Below are 20,643 nucleotides of genomic sequence, written 5' to 3' on the forward strand. Positions count from 1 at the left end.
GTGCAGACAACACAGCTCAAAATAAAAAAAACGTACATCCCATAAGATAATAAATAATAGTTATTTGCATCCTCAACACATTATCAATTTTTATATGAAAAGCAACACACTGCAGAATGAACTGCTTGAGTGTAATGATTTTAAAATTTATTACACTACTAAATAACAATTTTGAACTGGGAAAAAAATTATATATTATATACAAAGACCCTTCCTCAGGTTTTAAATGAGGTAATTAATTAGTAATGGTTTCTAAGAAGACATCACATTTAGATCTGTGCAAATCCCAGTTTGGTTCCAAATGGCTTTATGAATTTTTCCATCAGAACTGGTTTGCATGGGAAAGGTTCAGGTCACATTTTAATCTCAAAGAGAAATCACTGGCCAAGTTTATTATTCTGGATGGTTTTTGGAGTCTCACAAGAAATCATGCTGGTTCACACAAGTTTGTTGATAATATTCACATAAACAGGCTAGACCTCTTTGAGGCACTGTATCTGAGGGCCTGATGAGTTTACCGGAAGTTAGACAAAATGGCATTTAAAGACCACGATGTGAGGCTATAACTACAGAACTCCTGTGATAGCAACCCCCCTAACACTAGTGGGATACTCACACCATATAATCATTGAATTCTGTGGTTGTATTCCATGTCTGTTCACAAAGTGGACCCTTCTTCTCAATGATACTAACACGGCTATTATGAGACTTGTACTTGACAAAGGACTGTTTTCTCAGGATAGACTTCACCTGAGTAGAGAGGGAAATAGACTTCTAGGATGGAGGCTGGCACAACTAATTAAGAGAGCTTTAAACTAGGAATTTGGGGGAGATGGTTGGGGGATGTCCAGGTAATCTCCACGCCAGATTTTAACATTGAGAGGGAAGAAAACAAAGTAAGAAAGGATACAACCGTGGGTAGGAGAATGGACATAAGGAGGAAGGGTAGTGTAGATACCAGTCTAATAGGTGATACTGGCGGTAGAATGTCTGTGCCAAATCGGGTAAAGAATGTGAGCGAAGCCAAACAGCAAAAATTAAGATGTTTGTACACCAACGTGAGGAGACCAGGTAACAAAATAGAGGAACCAGAGTTACAGGTGCAGGAAGTGAAACCAGATATTATAGGGATAACAGAAACACGGTGGAATAGTAGTCATGACTGGAGTACAGGTATTGAAGGGTATGTGCTGTTTAGGAAAGACAGAAATAAAGACAAAGGTGATGAAGTAGCATTGTATATCAATGATGAGGTAGACTGTAAAGAAATAAGAAGTGATGGAATGGATAGGACAGAATCTGTCTGGGCAAAAATCATATTGGGGGGAAAAGAGCTACTAGAGCCTCCCCTGGGATAGTGCTTGGGGTGTGCTATAGCCCACCGGGATCTGATTTGGATATGGATAGAGACCTCTTTAATGTTTTTAATGAAGTAAATACTAATGGGAATTGTGTGATCATGGGAGACTAACTTCCCAGATATAGACTGGAGGACAAGTGCTAGTAATAATAATAGGGCTCAGATTTTCCTGGATGCGATAGCTGATGGATTCCTTCACCAAGTAGTTGCTGAACCAACAAGAGGGGATGCCATTTTATATTTGGTTTTGGTGAGTAGTGAAGACCTCATAGAAGAAATAGTTGTAGGAGACAACCTTGGTTTGAGCGATCATGAGCTAATTCAGTTCAAACTAAATGGAAGGATAAACAAAAATAGATCTGGGACTAGGGTTTTTAATTTCAAAAGGGCTAACTTTAAAAAATTAAGGAAATTAGTTAGGGAAGTGGATTGGACTGAAGAACTTGTGGATCAAAGTTGCAGAAACTATCAGAAGCCTGCATCCCAAGAAAGGGAGAAAAATTCATAGGCAGGAGTTGTAGACCAAGCATCTCAAAGAGGTGATTAAGAAAAAGCAGAAAGCCTACAAGGAGTGGAAGATGGGAGGGATCAGCAAGGAAAGCTATCTAATTGAGGTCAGAACATGAAGGGGTAAAGTGAGAAAGGCCAAAAGCCATGTAGAGTTGGACATTGCAAAGGGAATTAAAACCAATAGTAAAAGGTTCTATAGCCATATAAATAAGAAGAAAACAAAGAAAGAAGAAGTGGGACCACTAAACACTGAGGATGGAGTGGAGGTTAAGGATAATCTATGCATGGCCCAAAATCCAAACAAATACTTTGCCTCAGTCTTTAATGAGGAGCTTAGGGATAATGTCAGGATGACAAATGAGAATGAGGATATGGAGGTAGATATTCCCACATCTGAGGTAGAAGCCAACCTCAAACAGCTTAATGGGACGAAATCGGGGGGGCAGATAATCTTCATCCAAGAATATTAAAAGGAACTGGCACATGAAATTACAAGCCCATTAGCAATAATTTTTAATGAATCTGTAAACTAAGGGGTTGTACCATATGACTGGAGAATTGCTAACACAGTTCCTATTTTTAAGAAAGGGGGAAAAAAAGTGATTCGGGTAACTACAGGCCTCTCAGTTTGACATCTGTAGTATGCAAGGTCTTCAAAAAACATTGAGGTCAATGGTAATTGGGACAAAATACAACATGGTTTTACAAAAGGTAGATCATGCAAACCAACCTGATCTCCTTCTTTGAGAAGGTAACATTTTTTAGATAAAGGAAACACAGTGGATCTAATTTACCTTGATTTCAGTAAGGCATTTGATATGGTTCCACATGGGGAATTATTAGCTAAATTGGAAAAGATGGGGATCAATATGAAAATTGAAAGGTGGATAAAGAACTGGTTAAAGGGGAAACTACAATGGGTCATACTGAAAGGTGAACTGTCAGGCTGGAAGGAGGTTACTAGTGGAGTTCCTCAGGGATCGGTTTTGGGACCAATCTTATTTAATCTTTTTATTACTGACCTTGGCACAAAAAGTGAGAGTGTGCTAATAAAGTTTGCGGATGACACGAAGCTGGGAGGTATTGCCGATACAGAGAAGGACTGGGATATCATATAGGGAGATCTGGATGACCTTGTAAACTGGAGTAATAGTAATAGGATGAAATTTTATAGTGAAAAGTGCAAGGTCATGCATTTAGGAATTAATAACAAGAATTTTTGTTCTAAGCTGGGGACTCATCAGTTAGAAGTAACAGAGGAGGAAAAGGACCTTGGAGTATTGGTTGATCACAGGATGACTATGAGCCGCCAATGTGCTATGGCCGTGAAAAAAGCCATAGCATTAGGCGAGGTATTTTGAGTAGAGATAAGGAGGTGTTAGTACCGTTATACAAGGCACTGGTGAGACTTCATCTGGAATACTGTGTGCAGTTCTGGTCTCCCATGTTTAAGAAGGATGAATTCAAACTGGAGCAAGTACAGAGAAGGGCTACTAGGATGATCCGAGGAATGGAAAGCCTGTCTTTCGAAAGACGACTCAATGAGCTTGCCTTGTTTAGCCTAACCAAAAGAAGGCCGAGGGGAGATATGATTGCTCTCTATAAATATATCAGAGGGATAAATACTAGGGAGGGAGAGGAATTACTTAAGCTCAGTACCAATGTGGATACAAGAACAAATGGATATAAACTGGTCATCAGGAAGTTTACACTTGAAATTAGATGAAGGTTTCTAACCATCAGAGGCGTGAAGTTCTGGAACAGCCTTCCAAGGGGAGCAGTGGGGGCCAAAAGACATATCTGGCTTCAAGACTAAGCTTGATAAGTTTATGGAGAGGATGGTATGATGGGATAGCCTAATTTTGGCAATTAATTGAACTTTGACTATTAGTGGTAAATATGCCCAATGACCTGTGATGGGATGTTAGATGGGGTGGGATCTGAGTTACTACAGAGAATTCTTTCCTGGGTGTCTGGCTGGTGAGTCTTGCCCACATGCTCAGAGTTTAGCTGATCACCATATTTGGGGTCGGGAAGGAATTTTCCTCCAGGGCAGACTGGCAGAGGCCCTGGGGGGTTTTCGCCTTCCTCTGCAGCGTGGGGCATGGGTCACTTGCTGGAAGATTCTCTGCACCTTGAAGTCTTTAAACCATGATTTGAGGACTTCAATGGCTCAGACATAGGTTAGGAGTTTGTTGAGGGAGTGGGTAGGTGAGATTCTGCGGCCTGCGTTGCGCAGGAGGTCAGAGTAGACGATCATATTGGTCCCTTCTGACCTTAAAGTCTATGACTCTATGACCTTCCCAACTAGCTGTGCTAGATGGAGAGGATACACAACAGCATCATGATGAAATGCTTTACGGAGAGCTGGCTAAGTTAGATCAGGATTTTTTTTTTTTTTTTTAAGGAACTATGGAGTTTTGTTTGTGTGTTGATATTTTTTTAAAGAAACTTAAGCATTTAGTTTTGGTTTTTACTGGCATAAGTTTTAGTTCTTCACTTTTTTCAAAAAAATCACCAGCAAAAACAAAAAGCAAACATGCTCTTGAAGTTATTTTCTTTAAAAAGCCACCCTAGGAGTTTCTTTAAAAACTAAATGAAATTAAGAAAATAAACCAGTTTACTTAAATTATCCATCTTTCCCTGTAAAGTGCTGCAGAACGAATACTGTGCATTTGTTTAGGATAGCACCACCTCCTCTAAGGATCTCAAAGCAGTCTACGAACATAAACAAACTTAGCCTCACAACACTCCTGTGAGGGTCTATATTATTACCCATTTTTATCAAATGGCGAATGAAGCACAGTGACGTTAAGCCAAAGTCACCCAGAGTCTGTTCAATTTTCTGAGACAAGATCAGCTCACCAGTAGCAACTGGAAGCCTTTCCCTAGTCATCGTGAAAGGGTACGCCAACAATTGCTGCAGAACTTCAGCTTCCCAGTTATTGGTTGTGAAGAGAAACACAAACCATTTTTAAAAATCAGTGCAATCTCCCTAAGTCTGCAGGTATCTAGTTTCAGTGACCCAGATGCTGCTCATACCTTTGCTTAGCTGCTGCAGAGCAGCATGAAAAACACTGATCGGTTTCACAGCAGCAACAAAAACCTGATGACTCATAGCCAGGGCCGGTGCAAGGATATTTTGCGCTCTAGGCGAAACTTCCGCCTTGCGTCCCCCCTCGCCCTCCGCCACCCTTCACCCCGGAGCATCACTTATTATAAACTTTCAAAAATGAATACTGTATAATGTGGCATTGTTCATTAGAATTAATACAAGGGGGTCAGAAGAGATGATCACAACAGTCCCTTCTGGCCCGGGGGAACCTATGAGCAAGGAGGAGGCTGAGAATGCCCCCAGTTCACAGGGTCTCTAAACGTTCCCAGGCTCCGAGTACTTCGCCCTCCGGGGGAGACCCAGGGGCAAGGAGGGCAGAGCCGGGCTCTCCCGGGGAGCAGGTGAGGATCTCCCTAGGGATCAGGGCTGGCTCTCTCATTGGCACAGTGCCACCGGGGGGGGTGTCAGTGTTTGGAAGCAGCACCTGCGCCAGCCCTTTCCCCCCCGTCGCACTGCGGGGTTTACTTTCACTTTCCCTCGCCCCAGGAGGCAGATGCGCCCAGCCCCAGGCGCAGCCCATTGGAGGACAAAGCTCACCTGAGCTCAGGACTGCGTCCTGCCTCCCCCAGCGGCTCCGTCCCTCAGCCGTGCTGGTCGCCGCACCCGGCCAGCTGTCTCCTCCTTGCTCTGCCGCAGGCTCCCACTGACTGTTCTGCGCGGCGCCCCTCGCTGCGTGGGCGGGTTTGTTATGGAGGCCTCGCTCCCCGCCCTGCCCCGCTCAGCTGACTCCCGTGACGCCAGACACCGCTTTTTGGCGCCCCCAAATCTTGGCACCCTAGGCAGCTGCCTAGTGGTTACACCGGCCCTGCTCATAGCAATACCCACCCAGTCCCACTCCTTCTGGGATTGCTAGGACCACTGATATCACTAGCCACACTCCACCCCTAGCCTCCCTCTCTTGCACTCCCACCCCATTAGCTCAGCACCTGCAACGAAACTATGCTGGCTTCCTGCCTCACATCTTCTCTTCACCCCAATTCCCCCTGCCCAGTACATCATTATTCAGTTTGGCCCACAGGCTAAACCCTCTGCTGCAGCAGCATTTTTGTGTGGGGCTTATGCTCTACCTACAAAACAAAGGCAATTAATATTTTACACTTGGAACAAGATAATCATGAACATTGTCCTGAAGCACTAATGTTTTTAAACCTTCCTCCATAATAAATGTTTTTCTTTTAGAAAACGGCTAAACACATCCTGCATTTCTCAGAAACCAAGTGAAAATGGCTTCTGCTAACCCTCCTGATGGCTCAGCCAAAGAGGGTCCCAGGATAGATACCATGCGACTTTTTACACCAAATAAAGCTACAGCTTGAAATGCATCTGCATACAGCAGCTCCAGAACATTTGTGGTATGCAGATAAAGAATAAACAGTTTGCATCCAGTCTGGTTGAAAAGCTTGCAGACCAAAAAAATATCTGAGCAAACCATTGCCAGTTGGCAGGTTAAATTCAAATTAAGGCAGATTTTGAGCACAACTTAGGTTCAAATCAGCTCTAATTTCTGTAGATTCATCAAAGCCTAAAATAATGTATTCCATTAAAAAGATATTAAAAAAGAATGAAGTTTATCATAAAGATGTTTTAAATTAAAAACATTTCACTGCCCTTAAGAAAAAAAAGTTTTGCTTGGTAAAGATGAGTCTCTTCAGCCTAAAGCAAATGCAATACTGCATTATTAATTTAATGTGCAGAAATTACCAAGATCCTATTTATGTAAGAAATACTATCAAGTCTAAACAAGCTCAATAAATGGCTTTATTACTCAGGGTTTTTAATGTGAAGAAAAAAAATAAGAGAACTCTACAAAGCTCTCAAGCAGATTTTTTACATTTGGAAAATGAAGGACTATTTCTCCACTCCTGCCCCCACTCACATATGGTATACCCTCACTCATACATTTGAAATTCAGTCCAGAAATTCTGGGAAACAAAGATACACAAGTTATAGTCCCTATCCTGCTGCAATCAGATCTGTGCACACACTTTCACAGATACGAATCCGATTGAAGGATTGGGGGCTACATTTGTGACATTTAAACCTTTTCTTAAACAAGTTACTAGTCACAGACACAAACTTTTTAAGATACAAATGATTTCTAAACCTTTAGAACATCAGTGGAAACAAATCAATTTCCAAAACACAATCTACATTCTAACTGTGTTTGTTACCACCTCAAAAGCTTAAATATTTAAAACAAAACAAAAATTCCTGTCGAGTTCTGTTTTATTGGGTTTACAAATTCTTTTTCTGAAATTCTAAATATGGATTAAATTAATATGGTGGGTTTTATTTAACTTGTGCACTAGATTCTAAAAACCAAGAGGACAGCTCTAGATATAGTAGTTGTTAGTAGATCGCTGCTGTGAAGTTGCCAACAGGAGCTCACAGCTCCCTTTTCTAGCTTTGTCTTGTAACTATAATTGCACTAAGGACTGGATTTTTTTATTTCTTATTCATACACTATTAGAATGTACTGTATTCTCTACTAAACCATAATTTTAAAGAGACATCTTTTGGATTTAAAAAATAAATAAAAAAACAGCAGTAGGAAGCACTAACTTTCCATTGGGTATCTCCCACCCTGTTCATGAAATACGAGTTGGGGGGGTGGGGAGAGAAACATATAAGTTGTAGATTTTCATACCTGAAAGAAAGTTATTATTTAACTTTCTGAAACAAAAAAGACACAGATATCCAGTAAGTTTTACTACATTCAAATGAAAAGTTTAATCTTGCTGTTCTCATTTTTAAGCTTCTAATAGTATTCCCATTGCTCCCCTTTAAAAAGAAGGAATATACCAAAGGGTTTCATCAAAGCTTCAATCCGTATTCTTAAAGTGTTCTTTCTGGGATTCTTACAAATTAAATAGTAATAAATGGCAAAAAGACTTACCAACCAATATTACACCTATAAAATGGTCTTTTGCTCTAGAGGGAGCCCACACATATAAATTTAGCAAAGATCTCAGGATTATATTTTGTCTAGAAGCATTCTTTCACCATAAATGGGTCACACCAAATATATGCAAGAAATGTAAAATTCCAGCCATCTTTTTTTCTGTTCTACATGGTCAGATCTCAATAACTATCATTTCTGGGAAGGAATTTAGTCAGCTGCAGCATGGATATTTCATGTTAGCCCAAGGTTTGTCTATTACACATAAAACCAAGAGGTAATTTAAGATACGTATTAGAATTATAATGCATGTGGTTAATTCTTGGTCTCCGTACCCAGCCTAGAAAACTTGAATGGCTTATATTAGAAACCACTGACCTTATCCAAGCCATCAGTTTTTAAACAGAACTCTCAACTGAAATCAATGTGGTGTTCCAATTAACCATATGTTCATTGAAAGTTGACTTATACTCAACAAGAAATCTCTGCAGATCAGTGGAATCTTGGTACATGCCTACCAAAGGAGAAAATAAAGCTTTATCTCCCATCCTCAGTGGAAATGAAGGCAGATTAGGAAAATCTTAGCCCATCTGACTTAATCATCATTTTGTATGTTTGGGATTTTCAGTTTAGTAATACATGCATGTACTTGTACCGCTCTGCCGTTAATTAAAAGTACATATTTTAAACACACACATTTTAAAACAAATCCCATAGAAGTCAAATCTGCAGTAACCATGGAAAAAAATGAAGCCAGATAGAACTTGGGTGCAGTGCAGATCACCAACAGAGGAGAACGTACCACAATTCCTACTTGCTGCTTCAACAAACAGTAGCACAGCCCTAGAAAGTAGAACTGAGCAAAAAGACAAATCAGATCTGGTCTCCAAATGTCAGAGTAATTGGGGAACCAACCAGTGAGTACGGAAGTCCAAAACATAGCTATATTTAGCATACACATTCTACTGCAATAAGTAGGAAAGAAGAAAGACCCACTGTCTAGAAAAAGAGCTACTGCATCCAACTAATAAAGATGGATTGGTTTGGGGAGGCTTAGAAGGAACATTGTTACATTCACTGATGGCACGTAGCATAAGCAGCTATTACAACCAGCCAAAACGAGAAAGATCTTAAATATAAAAAGAGGTGGAGGAGGAGAATAGAAAGGCTTCATGTTCCCAGACTTAGCTATAAACTCAGGCCTGAAATCTTTCTCCCCTTTCTCCTTTTGAAATACTGCTTTTGTAGCTGACTTGATTTCATACACATGCACCACTTCTGCTAGTAATGATTCCCTGCACTATCAGCAGCGTCTGATAGCCTGTCTAGGAAAGATACCTTTTATCAGAATGCCCACCTCAAGGTTTCTTAAAAGTGATCTATGAATCCAAAGTGAAAAACAGCAGCATTCACATGGTTACTACCTTGCTCAGAGTACTCTTCCCCTTAGTAAGCATCAGAAAATGCACTCTCAATTGGAATTCTATGATGCCTTAAAAACAAAACAAACTAATAAAATTACAATGTGACACTACACTTTTTCCCTACACAATCTGTTACACAGAGTAACTAACGCAGAGATAATAAAACTGGATGAGTGGTAGAGTAAGTTAACCTAGTTATCAACTGGTATTATGAATTATTAATATATAGCCAAATGCAAATAAATTAGAAGTCATAACTGAAGTTTTGAAAACCTAGCTGTTTATTTGGTGATTCTAATCTGCTCTTTCCTAAACAAACTTACTTTCAAAACCAGTATCCCTGCTGGCAACATTTCACATTAGATGAAATACATGGACCTTCAAACTCACCAGCACAGGGCCACCCGGAGGGGAGGAGGGGGCAAGTGGGGCAATTTGCCCCAGGGACCCCCACGAGAATATAGTATTCCATAAATAAAAGTTGCAATACTATAGAAGGGGCCCCGAAAATTGCTTTGTCCCAGGCCCCTTGAATCCTCTGGGCGACCCTGCACAGCACGCCACATGCTCTAAATTAAGCTCATTTTAACATTTTCTCTGCAGTATGTTAGGAGTAGGTACACAGGAAGTATGTCCTTCGCACCCTTGTAGGCATGATACTGCCCTTATTAAGAGAAAGGATTAGAAAGGACCACCTGATGCAAGTGGGAGGGGGAAAAAAAAAAAAAAAAAAAACCTTCAGTGCCTGCTCCAAGCCACACTAGGAAGAGAAACTGAATTGCTTTTGCATAACAAGGACTACCACTAGGGGTCTCACTATAGGTTACCAGCAACATAACTGGAAACAATATACATTTTAACAAATGCGATAGAAAATTGAGAGAGATTAGCGCAATAACAGATCTCTTAAAGGATTCTCTTACATACAACATGATATATAACCTCAATGAATTTTTTGTAATTATTATGTCTTTGAATCTAGGTCTTCCCAGAGAATTAAATCCAACACGTAGTTATGCTCAAATCAAAAAGTATTGGGTTTGGGAGTAAGAAACTGACTTTAAGTAGAAAAGTAATTCTCTGGAGTGTTCCAGACGTTAAGTACTCTTCTAAAGAAAATATAAAATAACCACACTTGGGGTTTTTTTAAAAACAGAAGTTTTACTTGCCGGCCATTCCTAACACTGTATATTTACTGCACAAAAGGTCACTTTTGCAACATACAGTCATTTTCTCAGTTGTTTGATATAATGAAGGATGGCTATTCCAGCCAATTAATTCCTATTTTAACAAGATGGACTACCTCAGGGTGTCAAAAAGCCACCAACTCTCTTCTTTACCAGTGTGACTGACACCTGCTGGTATCAATCAAGTTAACTTTTCTTTGTCAAACCATAATCCTGTTCTGTCCAGGTTTTCATTTTTAAGGAAGGTACAACTCATCAGCCCCTGAGAATAGGATGGAGTGATTCCTCAAACAAAGGCCCAGCAAATGAGCTAAATCAGCAGTTCTCAAACTGTGGGTCAGGACCCCAAAGTGGGTCGCGACTCCATTTTAATGATCTCGCCGAGGCTGGCTTAGATTTGCTGGGGCTCGGGGCTGAAGCCCACGCCCCACTGTCCAGGGCCAAAACCGAAGCCCGAGGGCAGCTGGGCTCAGGTTACAGGCCCCCTGGCTGGGGCGGAAAAAGCCTTTGGGCTTCAGCTTTGATCCCTTCTTCACCCAGGGCAGGGGGACTCTGGCTTTGGCTCCCCCACCTGGGGCAGTGGGAATCAGATAAACTCAAGCTTCGATCCCCTCTCCCGGGGTTGTGTAGTAATTTTTGTTGTCAGAAGGGGGCAATGAAGTTTGAGAACCCCTGAGCTAAATTGAACTTAGTAGTAGTACCAACAATAAAATTGCTAGCACACCCACACACTCACTTCAGAGGCCTAGAAGGGGGAACATCAAAAATGTAGCAATTTCTGCCTCCATACACCTGCCCATATAGATGGTGAACAACCTTTGCTGTAGTTCTACTCATTTTCCACCATACCCAGCCCAGCCACAGCAGAATGATAACACACATTCTTCTAACAATACCTTCACTAAGAGAGAGTGCGCAGGGGGACAGTGACCATTTCAACAGATGGCGCTTCTCAAATCTAGCAGCTTCTTCCAGAGCATCTGCTAGTTTAGCACAGCCCAAGATGGCCTTTAGTGCAGCCAGGTACACCAGACCCTTGCTCTTCTAAATCAACAAAAGGCACATATCTTTGGTAATCAGCTATGTATACTAAGAAGGGGTGGCAGCAGGCAATTAAATATCAAGATTTTCCAGTCATCTTATATGGGATAGGGAATGGGGGAAGAAAGCACAAAAAAGGAGGAATTAGAGCAGCAAACATTTGGCAGCTAACTACAGTCTATAATGCTATCACCCACTTCTGCTATTTAGCGACAATATGTGGTAAGAGTACAGGTGTCCAGATTCCACACACATATTATGGCCCTTTATACATCACTTTCTCATGAATTTCTCCAATTCTCACAAACTGTAATGGCTCTCCTTCCTTCTTGTTCCCCTGAAAGACATATTTGTGTTCATCTATTAGCTGTAACACGGCATTACTTATTCTTTTGGTTTGCTTTTCAAGGGACTGATTTAATCTTTTTGTCAAAATATTTCCAATCTTCCAGTGAAGAGTTCATTGACACTTCAGGGCACAGAGCACCATTCAAGAGCTAGAATTAATAAGAATGTGAGAATTCTTCATTTTATTTTTATAGGATACCATTTTGTCAACGCCTCCTTTGTTGGCGGGATCTTGTTGAAGTGTTTTATACCATATTGTTATAACATGCTAAAGACATTTCTGTGTCATAAACAACCCAGTCCTGATTATACATCAGGCCCAACTGCAAGACAATTAAATCCAAAATGCTTTGAAGTTCTGGCAGAGAAGAAAAAAAGGACTTCAGTATTCTGTTCTATAAGGAAATCAATAATTGCCTCAACTGTGGAAGTTAATTTGTAATATATGGATTTTTTACTCATATTCAGTAATATACTCTCTTGCGTGTTACGTACAATGTTGTATTTATCCAGATCGCAACAATAATTTTTAAAATTACATATAAAAATGGGTTTCTTTGATCTGTTTATGCTCATGAAAGTTTCAACAAGAAAGCCAAAAGAAAACAGATGAGTAAAGTCTTTTCAACTTCAAGAGACATGTTAGAAAGTATTTCTGCCTGTGCTGGAGGGCACAATCTGTAATAACTTTTTGCCTTCCCGATAATAATGACAGGCCCCATTATTAACAGGACAACTTGCTCTGCAGCAAGCATGCTTGCCTGGTAGAAAACACACACACACACACACACACACACACACACACACTCTCTCTCTAGCTAAAGTACTTTTACTCACAGAAATCTAAGTAAATTTCTATACTCTACTCCAAATTGAGTAAATGTATGGCCTTCCTGAGACAGAAAACTACTAATGTATACTGTTTTTATGTTAATTGGAAGTGTTCAAAATCTTAAACAATATACATATCATTGGGTTTCGATTACCAGCAAGTGCAACAAACAATCAATCTTAGTCACACACAAAAACAAAAAATACGCAGCATGACTCAAATGAAAAACAAGGTAGTTATATAAAGCATCATACTTCAAAGCTAAAAATTCTAAGAATGCCCTTTCCTCAACCAAAGCCTAGAAAACAGCTGTAGGTCAATGCTCACTATAAAAATAAAATTTAAAAAAAAAAAAAAAATCAAAGACCAATTTACAGTGGATGTAAGTTCACATTATGTGTAATTAAAAAGTAGGCATGTTGAACTGTTAAATTTTAATAAAATCATAATCACTGTTTCGTGACCAAACAATGGTACAAATCAGGGGCCAAATCCTGCAACCCCTTACTCATGAAAGCAAGCCATATACATGCAAGTGAGGGCTATAGGACTACCCACATGCATAAGGATTATTCATGAAAGTAAGATGCTGCAGGATCTGACTGCAGTAGAATTAATGCCTTACAAACACCAGTGTCCACATAGCAAAATGGCACTTTTAGAACCTCTTTCACATACATTTTATTTCCTGACATAAGAAAAAAAAGAATAGCTTTAGGCATGCTGAGGTGGGATGGCTAGCACTTCATGTGTTAACACAGTACTGATACTCTTTGAAATGCTAATCAACTTCACCACTGGGGTGAAGATGCTTATAAATATTAACTGTATTATATTTACATGCGTCACCCAGTGGCACAATTTTTCCTGTTAAAAATGGAAACAGAACCCTTATAATTTTCGTCATGTGTCACTTTTTGATCATAAGGCATACAATGACCATGAAAAGTATTCAAGAAGGAATAGAGTATACGGCAGAGAGCCAAATACATAATAGCATACTGTTAATTATGGTTACCAGTTTGATTCAGGTAGATGCCCAAAATGCCAGAATAGACATTTCAAAAATCTAAAAGGTCATAATCACACTCAAAAGCATTTAAATAAGTATTTTTTTCTAGAAAACTGAGAAAGATTTTCTAATTATATGGATTTCACAGTAGGACTGTAAAATTGAACTAAAAATCTAATGTTTATAGGGAGAGACCTATCATACCACAAAAGGTATGCAGGAGTTCTCCCTATCACAGCTTTTGTCATGTCAACTGCAGTGAAAAAGAACAAACTTTGTGTTTAGGTACTGCAAATGGACTTTTATATGGCATTATGAAAAAAAAAAGTTGAAAAATATTTATATATTATTTGCACTTTTCGACCCAGAAAGGTGTTCATAATATGTACTGTTGAAAAATGTTATTAAATAAACTATCCTGAGTCACCATATTTTTGAATAAAATCAAAGTATATTCTATAGCTAGAAACATACACAATACTTATTCTAAGATTTTTAGAATACCAACAACTTTAAAAAAAACACACATTTGTGAAAATATTTTACCTTTTATTGTTACATGTAACTCTTAAGAGGAGTGTGCATGACTGTGAGAAATAAGGGAAAAAATCATATTTTGACACTTCTTTGTGTATATTCAGTGGACCAGATTCTCAATTTGCATAAATTGTTGTAGCTCAGTTGAACTCAATGGAGCTATGACAGTTTATACCAGCTAAAGATCCCGCCAAGCATTTCTCCTCTAAGTCATCTGGGACCCAATCCTGCAAATGTACTTTACCCAGGCACAGGATCCTTTGGCACAGTGCTTATTGCAGGATTAGGATCTTGGTCAGTTTCCTCTGGGTGGGTCTTTCACACAGCAAAAAGAGAGGGGGGGAAATTAACATGAAAATGTTACTGTAAAACCACTAAAAAAATGGTAGAGGAAGAACAATGGGGCAAGCCTACCTGAAACTACTTTTAACTCCTTGCATCAAACTGACCAGATTTCAAGTTGGTGTCTCTTTAAAGAGGAGTGTATTCTCACACACATAACCAAAACCGAACATTTTCTTCTTTCAGTTGCTGACCTATCCACATTAATTTTACCATGATTGCAATGTGAAAGATATATTTTACTCAATAAAACATTATTTCCTGAGAAACTTTCTAGTTCCCTTTATTTTGCAAGAAACACAACTAAACTGCTGGTCTCACGTGGGTCAAATTCAGGCATTTAGAATGTATGCAGTTAACCTAAAAATTGCTACCAGTGAAAGAGCTTCACAATACTTTCTGATCAAGAGTCCAATCAACGAGAGCACTGGAGACTGTAACTCTCAGATTTTGCACACTGCTAGCCACTGTTCCCAAGGAGAGCTGTGTGTGATACAGAACCCGGTATAAGCATAAAACTGTTTATGAAAGGGAGATTCATTAAATTCAGGACTGAAAACATGGATCTGGGCATAATCTGGGGAGTGCTACCATAATGAGAGTGAGGTTCCCTCCCCCCCCCCGGTTTCTGAATGAAGCGGCTCCCCTTCACCCCCATGCTATTCCCTCACACTAAAACATGCCCCAGATGCCATCCGCCCCCGAGGAGCTCCCGTGAAGGCAGAGGCCAAAGCACCTGCCTGGATGTTGTGGTTGGCAAAGAAGCTGCTAAGAGGCGGCGACCCACGCGCGTGGAAGGCAACCCACACTCCAGCCTGACCACCACGCCGGCAGCTTTCGCTCCTTCCCATCCCCTCGCTGGCGCAGCTCCCCGTGCCCACAGCCCCCCACCCCGGCACAGGTTCCTCCTGCGTGTTCCTGCCCGGCTAGGGTTTTAAGCGGATTCGTGACTGTGCAAGTGAGAACAGAGATCTCGGGAGGATCTTTGCTTGACAGCTGCTAAAGCAAAAAAAAAAAAATAATAGTAACACCCTTCAACCCGCACCCGCATTCAGGCAGCACGTGGGACCTGAAGGAGACTCTTGCACTTGCTAAAGTCCACCCCGGGGGGAGGGAGGGGCTGTTACCCACAAGGGCAGCTTTACAGCCCCGCCGCTGTGTGGTGTGCAGGGTGCGTGCACTGGGGCGGGCCCCCCTCCCCGGACTTTCCCCAGGACTTGGATGCTACAGGCTCCGCCACTTACCCAAACTGCCGGCGAAACCGTCCATTTTGTGTCGGGAGAAGCTGGGGTCCGGGACCCCGGCGAAGCCGCTGGCGCTAGTGGAGACGGTGCGGGAGGCAGGTTCATTCACCCGCAGAGCCGCGGCGGCTGCTGCTCCGCGCCGGGCTCATGAGCCGCACGCGCTGGCTCCCGGGGATCCCCCAGGCTCCGCGGCTGCTCCAGCGCCCGCTGCTGCTGCTCTCACTCGCCGCCGCTGCCGCCCGGGCTCAGTCACAGCTCCGCGACCCAGCACCGCCGCTGCAGCCCCAGCTCCTCCTGCTGCTGTCAGTCCCGCCCAATAGCGCCCAGTGCTTTCGTGCTTCCGACTCCGCCTCAGTTGGCAGCCAGGGCTTCCCCTGAAGGCTGAGGAGCCCGGCGGGAGGGGAGCAGGCCGACCTGCCCTCCCGAGCCTGGGCGAGGGGCTGCTGTGCCCTGCAGGGCGTGAGCCTCAGCTGCCCTCGCCGCGAGTGACTGGTGCAGGCCTCCCTCAGGGACCTGCCTGGCTCTGTCTAAGCAGCGCTGGTACAGCTCATTGCCCCTCGCCGTGTTTGTGCTAGAGCATTACAGTGGCTCTAGGCACTCACTTCCTTGTCTGCGGAGCCCTGCTGACTCGGCAGCACCTGTTTTCTGATTTGCACGGTGCCCTACCCAGGTGAGGTGCTCTTTGCAGAAACCTGGTGCTGAAGAGCTTATAACAAACAACGTTCTGACAAGGACCAGACAAAGGGGGAGCGGGGAGAAGGATGCCTCAGGAGACATCACCCCTTTGTATTCACTTTATTGCCTGAATCATTATTGATTATTGCTGCGGATATATGAGTTGCTATGTTTCAACATAAGGTAGACATCTCATTGTGTCTGGTACTGGTGTCTTCATGTACCTCATCTCTATTCACAGCAGGCACTTCAATGAGTCTATGCAGAATGCTGATTCCCGGCACTTAAGCACATCATCTTGAGGCACTTATGCATCTCCTTGTATCTTTGCACCCATGAACATATCCACTTATGGTAAAAACAATGAGGAGTCCTTGTGACACCCAAGCCTAACAAATCTCATTTTGTGCTTTGGCCTTTCTAATTTTGTCCCTATATGCTTGTGTTGTTTTTTGTGTTAGCATGTATAGTCAATGCCAGCCAGGTCATCTGTGGTGATATGATGGAGTCTCCTAGCCAACCAAAGATGGTAGAAAGAGTTAATTGTGGATGTTGCTATATAAGAGGTTAGTGTCAGTGAGGAATCAGAAAGTACTCCTAAAACAGCAGGTTAAAATGACTAATGGTCAACGTGTACCCAAAGTAGACTGTAAAGGTGGCTGCAAACTGTTCAAAGTGCTTTCTTCTGCACACCAGCATCACCACTGTCTTTCTCAAGTTCATCTTCAGCCAGCTGCTCTTCATCTGTGAACTGATTTTGTGCAAGCACTGGGCCATCAGTCTTGGTGGTAGTAGTATGGTCATATGTGATTTAAAGATAAATAAAGCTGTAGCTATGTGTGTCATCTGCATATTGCTGGCACTTAAGACCATGTCACCTTGCCACTTCACCTAGTGCTGCACATAGGTGTTGAATAGGACTGGAGAGAAAACTGATCCTTGTGGGACTCCACAAGTGTAGAATCTAGTGGCAGAGGTGCTCTTTTTCTCTTTTTAGGTTCATCCCTCCAGGAAGAATTTAAACTATTGAGTGCATTCCCCTTGGCATCTGCCACCTCTCTTAGGTGAGAGAGCAGTATCTCATAGTCAACAATATCAAATTCTACACAGAGATCCAAGAGGATGAAAATGAATGTCTGCCCACCATCCACTGACAGCCAGAGATAATCCATCAGTGCCACAAAAGCTGTTTCCATCCCATTCCTCATCTGAATCCAGATTGTACTGGGTTTAGAATATCAGCTTCAGTTAGATGAGTCCTTTGGCTACTTCTCTATTAGCTTATTCAGGAATGAAAGGCTTGATACGGGGCAGCAATTAGCCCTAGTACAGGAGCACATGCAGCAGGTACAGAAACCATGTTGGGGTGAGGGAGTTGAATATGAGATCCAGCCAGCAGGAACAGCTACACAAGTAGAGTCAAACATTCCTGCCCACTGGTGATATCATCACGCTTTCAAAATCAAATTTGATATTGTAGACTCAAGCTGTTTATCCATCTCAAATGTAAGTCCTCCAACTCATGCCAGATTCAGACATACCCCAGAATTTGTCTTCAAGGAATTTAGCTTCATAACTGGCTGTACCAGACTTTGTTACCACCAGCAAAATACTGTTGCATAATTTCCCCTTGCTTGTCATTAAAAGACAAAGCATGGCTACATAAAATGGACTTCTTCATCGTCCAGACTATGCAAAATCCATAATGAAAGAAGCTTTACAATAGAACCTCAGTGTTATGGACACCTCGGGAATGGAAGTTGTTTGTAACTCTGAAATGTTCCATAACTCTGAACAAGACGTTATGGACTTCAGCCAAGGGGTGTTGGGGCTGCAGCTGCAGGGTGGGAGGGTGTCAGGGGTGGAGGAGAGGGGCTTCTGACCCTTGGGACACCAGGGCTCCGGGCGGGGCAGGGGGGGCCTCAAGGCTTCTGCCCCGCAGGAGCACCAGGGCGCAGGGCTTTAGACCTGGGGGGGAGCGGGCTGCAGGCTCAGGGCTTCAGTCCAGCAGCTCCGTTCCTGGTTCCAGCCTCAAGGAGAACACCAGAGCTCAGGGCTCCCCACAGCTCTGCTTCAGCGGGGGGGGGGAACATCGGGGTTCAGGGCTTTAGCTACAGGGGGAGTGTTGGGGCTGAAACCGTCACTCCCCTCTTAGCTAGAGCTCCGGCGCCCACCCGCCCTTGCCCCCTGCAGGGCTCAAGCCGGGAACAGAGCCACAGGGCTGAACCCCCAAGCCCCAGCGCTCCACAGGTCTAAAGCCCTGAGCTCCAGTGATCCCAACAAGGGTCAGAAGCCCTGAGTACCCTGCCCGGAGCCCTGACCCCCTGCACACACCCAGCGGCTGCAGCTCCAACCTACCCCATTGGCTGAAGCCCTGAGGCAGTACAGTATTTGCTGGGTGTTTTTGTTTGTTTGTTTGTTTTTGTCTCCCCTGCTGCCTGATTGATTACTTCTGGTTTCACAGGGTGTCCAGTAAGTACATAACCCTAGTATTTGTATCTTTGAGGTTCTATTGTAAATGATACTTGATCACCCACTCAATTAGCCTTAGTCTTCTTGGTCTCCACTCTTTACTATCTTACATTGCTAACATTGTTACTCAGGGGTCCCATCACTGAAGTACCTGAGCCCTTCACAAATATTAATGAATCTATCCTCACAAACATTCCTGTGGGAGGTAGGGAAATATTATTGTCCCCATTTTACTGACGGGAAACTAAAGTACGGACATACTAAGTTGTACACCCAGGGTCACAGAGGAAGTCTGTTGTAGAACCATGAGCTAGATCTCCTTAGTTTTAGGCCACTTTCTTAAAACACAAGGTGACCATACTATTGAGACACCGGTAAAACCCACATCCTCCATTTTCTTTTCTTTTTTTACTATGGAAAAATAGTAATAAGAACTATTTTAGAAAGTAATCAAACAATAAAACTATGCCAAAAATAAAATTAAGGAATTGAACTAAATTCACAAAAGCAAGAAAATCCAGACTTAAGACAGCAAATTCATCCTCAGTTTGGCCTGTTGTACATTTAAGAATTTCCAAAGAGCAAATATTATATGCCTTGCAGTGCTAGACAGAATATGAAGAGTTCCAGCCTTTATATCATTGCTTTTGTTCAGTGCATTTGAGTCAAATCCTAAATCTGATTTGAATTTAGTGTTTTTTGTGGCGTAGACAGCCAACATCATTGTGGTACAGATATACAACACAGAGACCCAGATTTTTAGGAAGAAAAATATATATTTCTTCAACTTTTTTACTTGACTTTCAAGTAGTGAATAAGTTATGATTAAAGAATAAAGGAACTTTTGTTTTAGTAGTAAATTTCAGACACACACAGACAGTGTATGTAAGAACTCCATAACCTGCTGGGCGATAAAGAGCCCTACTGTTTCAGGTTCAGACTATAAGGAGCACTTGAATACTCCAACCTTTGGAGTATATTACTTATAACAGGAAGATTCAGTTGTTTATGGACATTGTTTTGAATTGTTTGACTTGTTCAGTTTCTGAGTTGACAATCTTTGTTACAACCAGTGCGCTTTAGCTTTCCAAAGATTTAATCGATGCATTGAATGTTGTTTTCTTCTGGATGTTGGTAAATTTTGAATACGTAAATCTCAGTTTCCAAATCAGGTGGTGGATGCCCATGGTTTTACTGTAAAGATAGATTGTTAACAGAACATGTAAAACTATGCTGCCCTATGATGCCCTCTGATTCAAGGGTCTAATGCTAATTGTTGGTGTAGGTTACCCTCCAGCTACTGGAATAAGAAATAACAGTTATGTCTGGGAAATCCAGACTCTTGCCTCCAAAAGATTAATTCACTTTGAGACAGAAGCCTCACTCACTATGGGTCTGATCCCGAAAGAGACTTCAGAGGGCTCATCTCTTGTCAGGGTGATGCCATGTGTTGGTTTAGTATAAAGTCTAAATTGCACAGATGAAATCAATGAACAAAACTGTGGGGCAGATCCTCAAATGTTGTAAAACCATTGACTTCAATGAAGCTATGCTGATTTACACTAGAGGGGATCTGGCCATACATGTGGAGTTTCATCTTACTAGAAGAAGTTTGTGGAAAGTTTGAACCACAGAAGATCACCAC

At 42.0% G+C, this 20,643-nt stretch overlaps 1 protein-coding gene across 1 annotated transcript in view; it reads right to left on the reverse strand.

Moving 5' to 3' along the window:
- EML4 (EMAP like 4) overlaps window positions 1-15,972 on the reverse strand; it is a 258,689-nt gene extending 242,717 nt beyond the window's left edge. Inside the window, exon 1 of the mRNA XM_054022072.1 lies at window positions 15,852-15,972. Within this exon, the coding sequence (XP_053878047.1) occupies window positions 15,852-15,876 (25 nt within the window). The 5' untranslated portion in view covers window positions 15,877-15,972. The remainder of the gene's footprint in view (window positions 1-15,851) is intronic.
- Between the last annotated feature and the right edge of the window lie 4,671 nt (window positions 15,973-20,643).

This window comes from Malaclemys terrapin, chromosome 3, assembly GCF_027887155.1.
Source record: "Malaclemys terrapin pileata isolate rMalTer1 chromosome 3, rMalTer1.hap1, whole genome shotgun sequence".
Classification (NCBI taxonomy): Eukaryota; Metazoa; Chordata; order Testudines; family Emydidae; genus Malaclemys; species Malaclemys terrapin.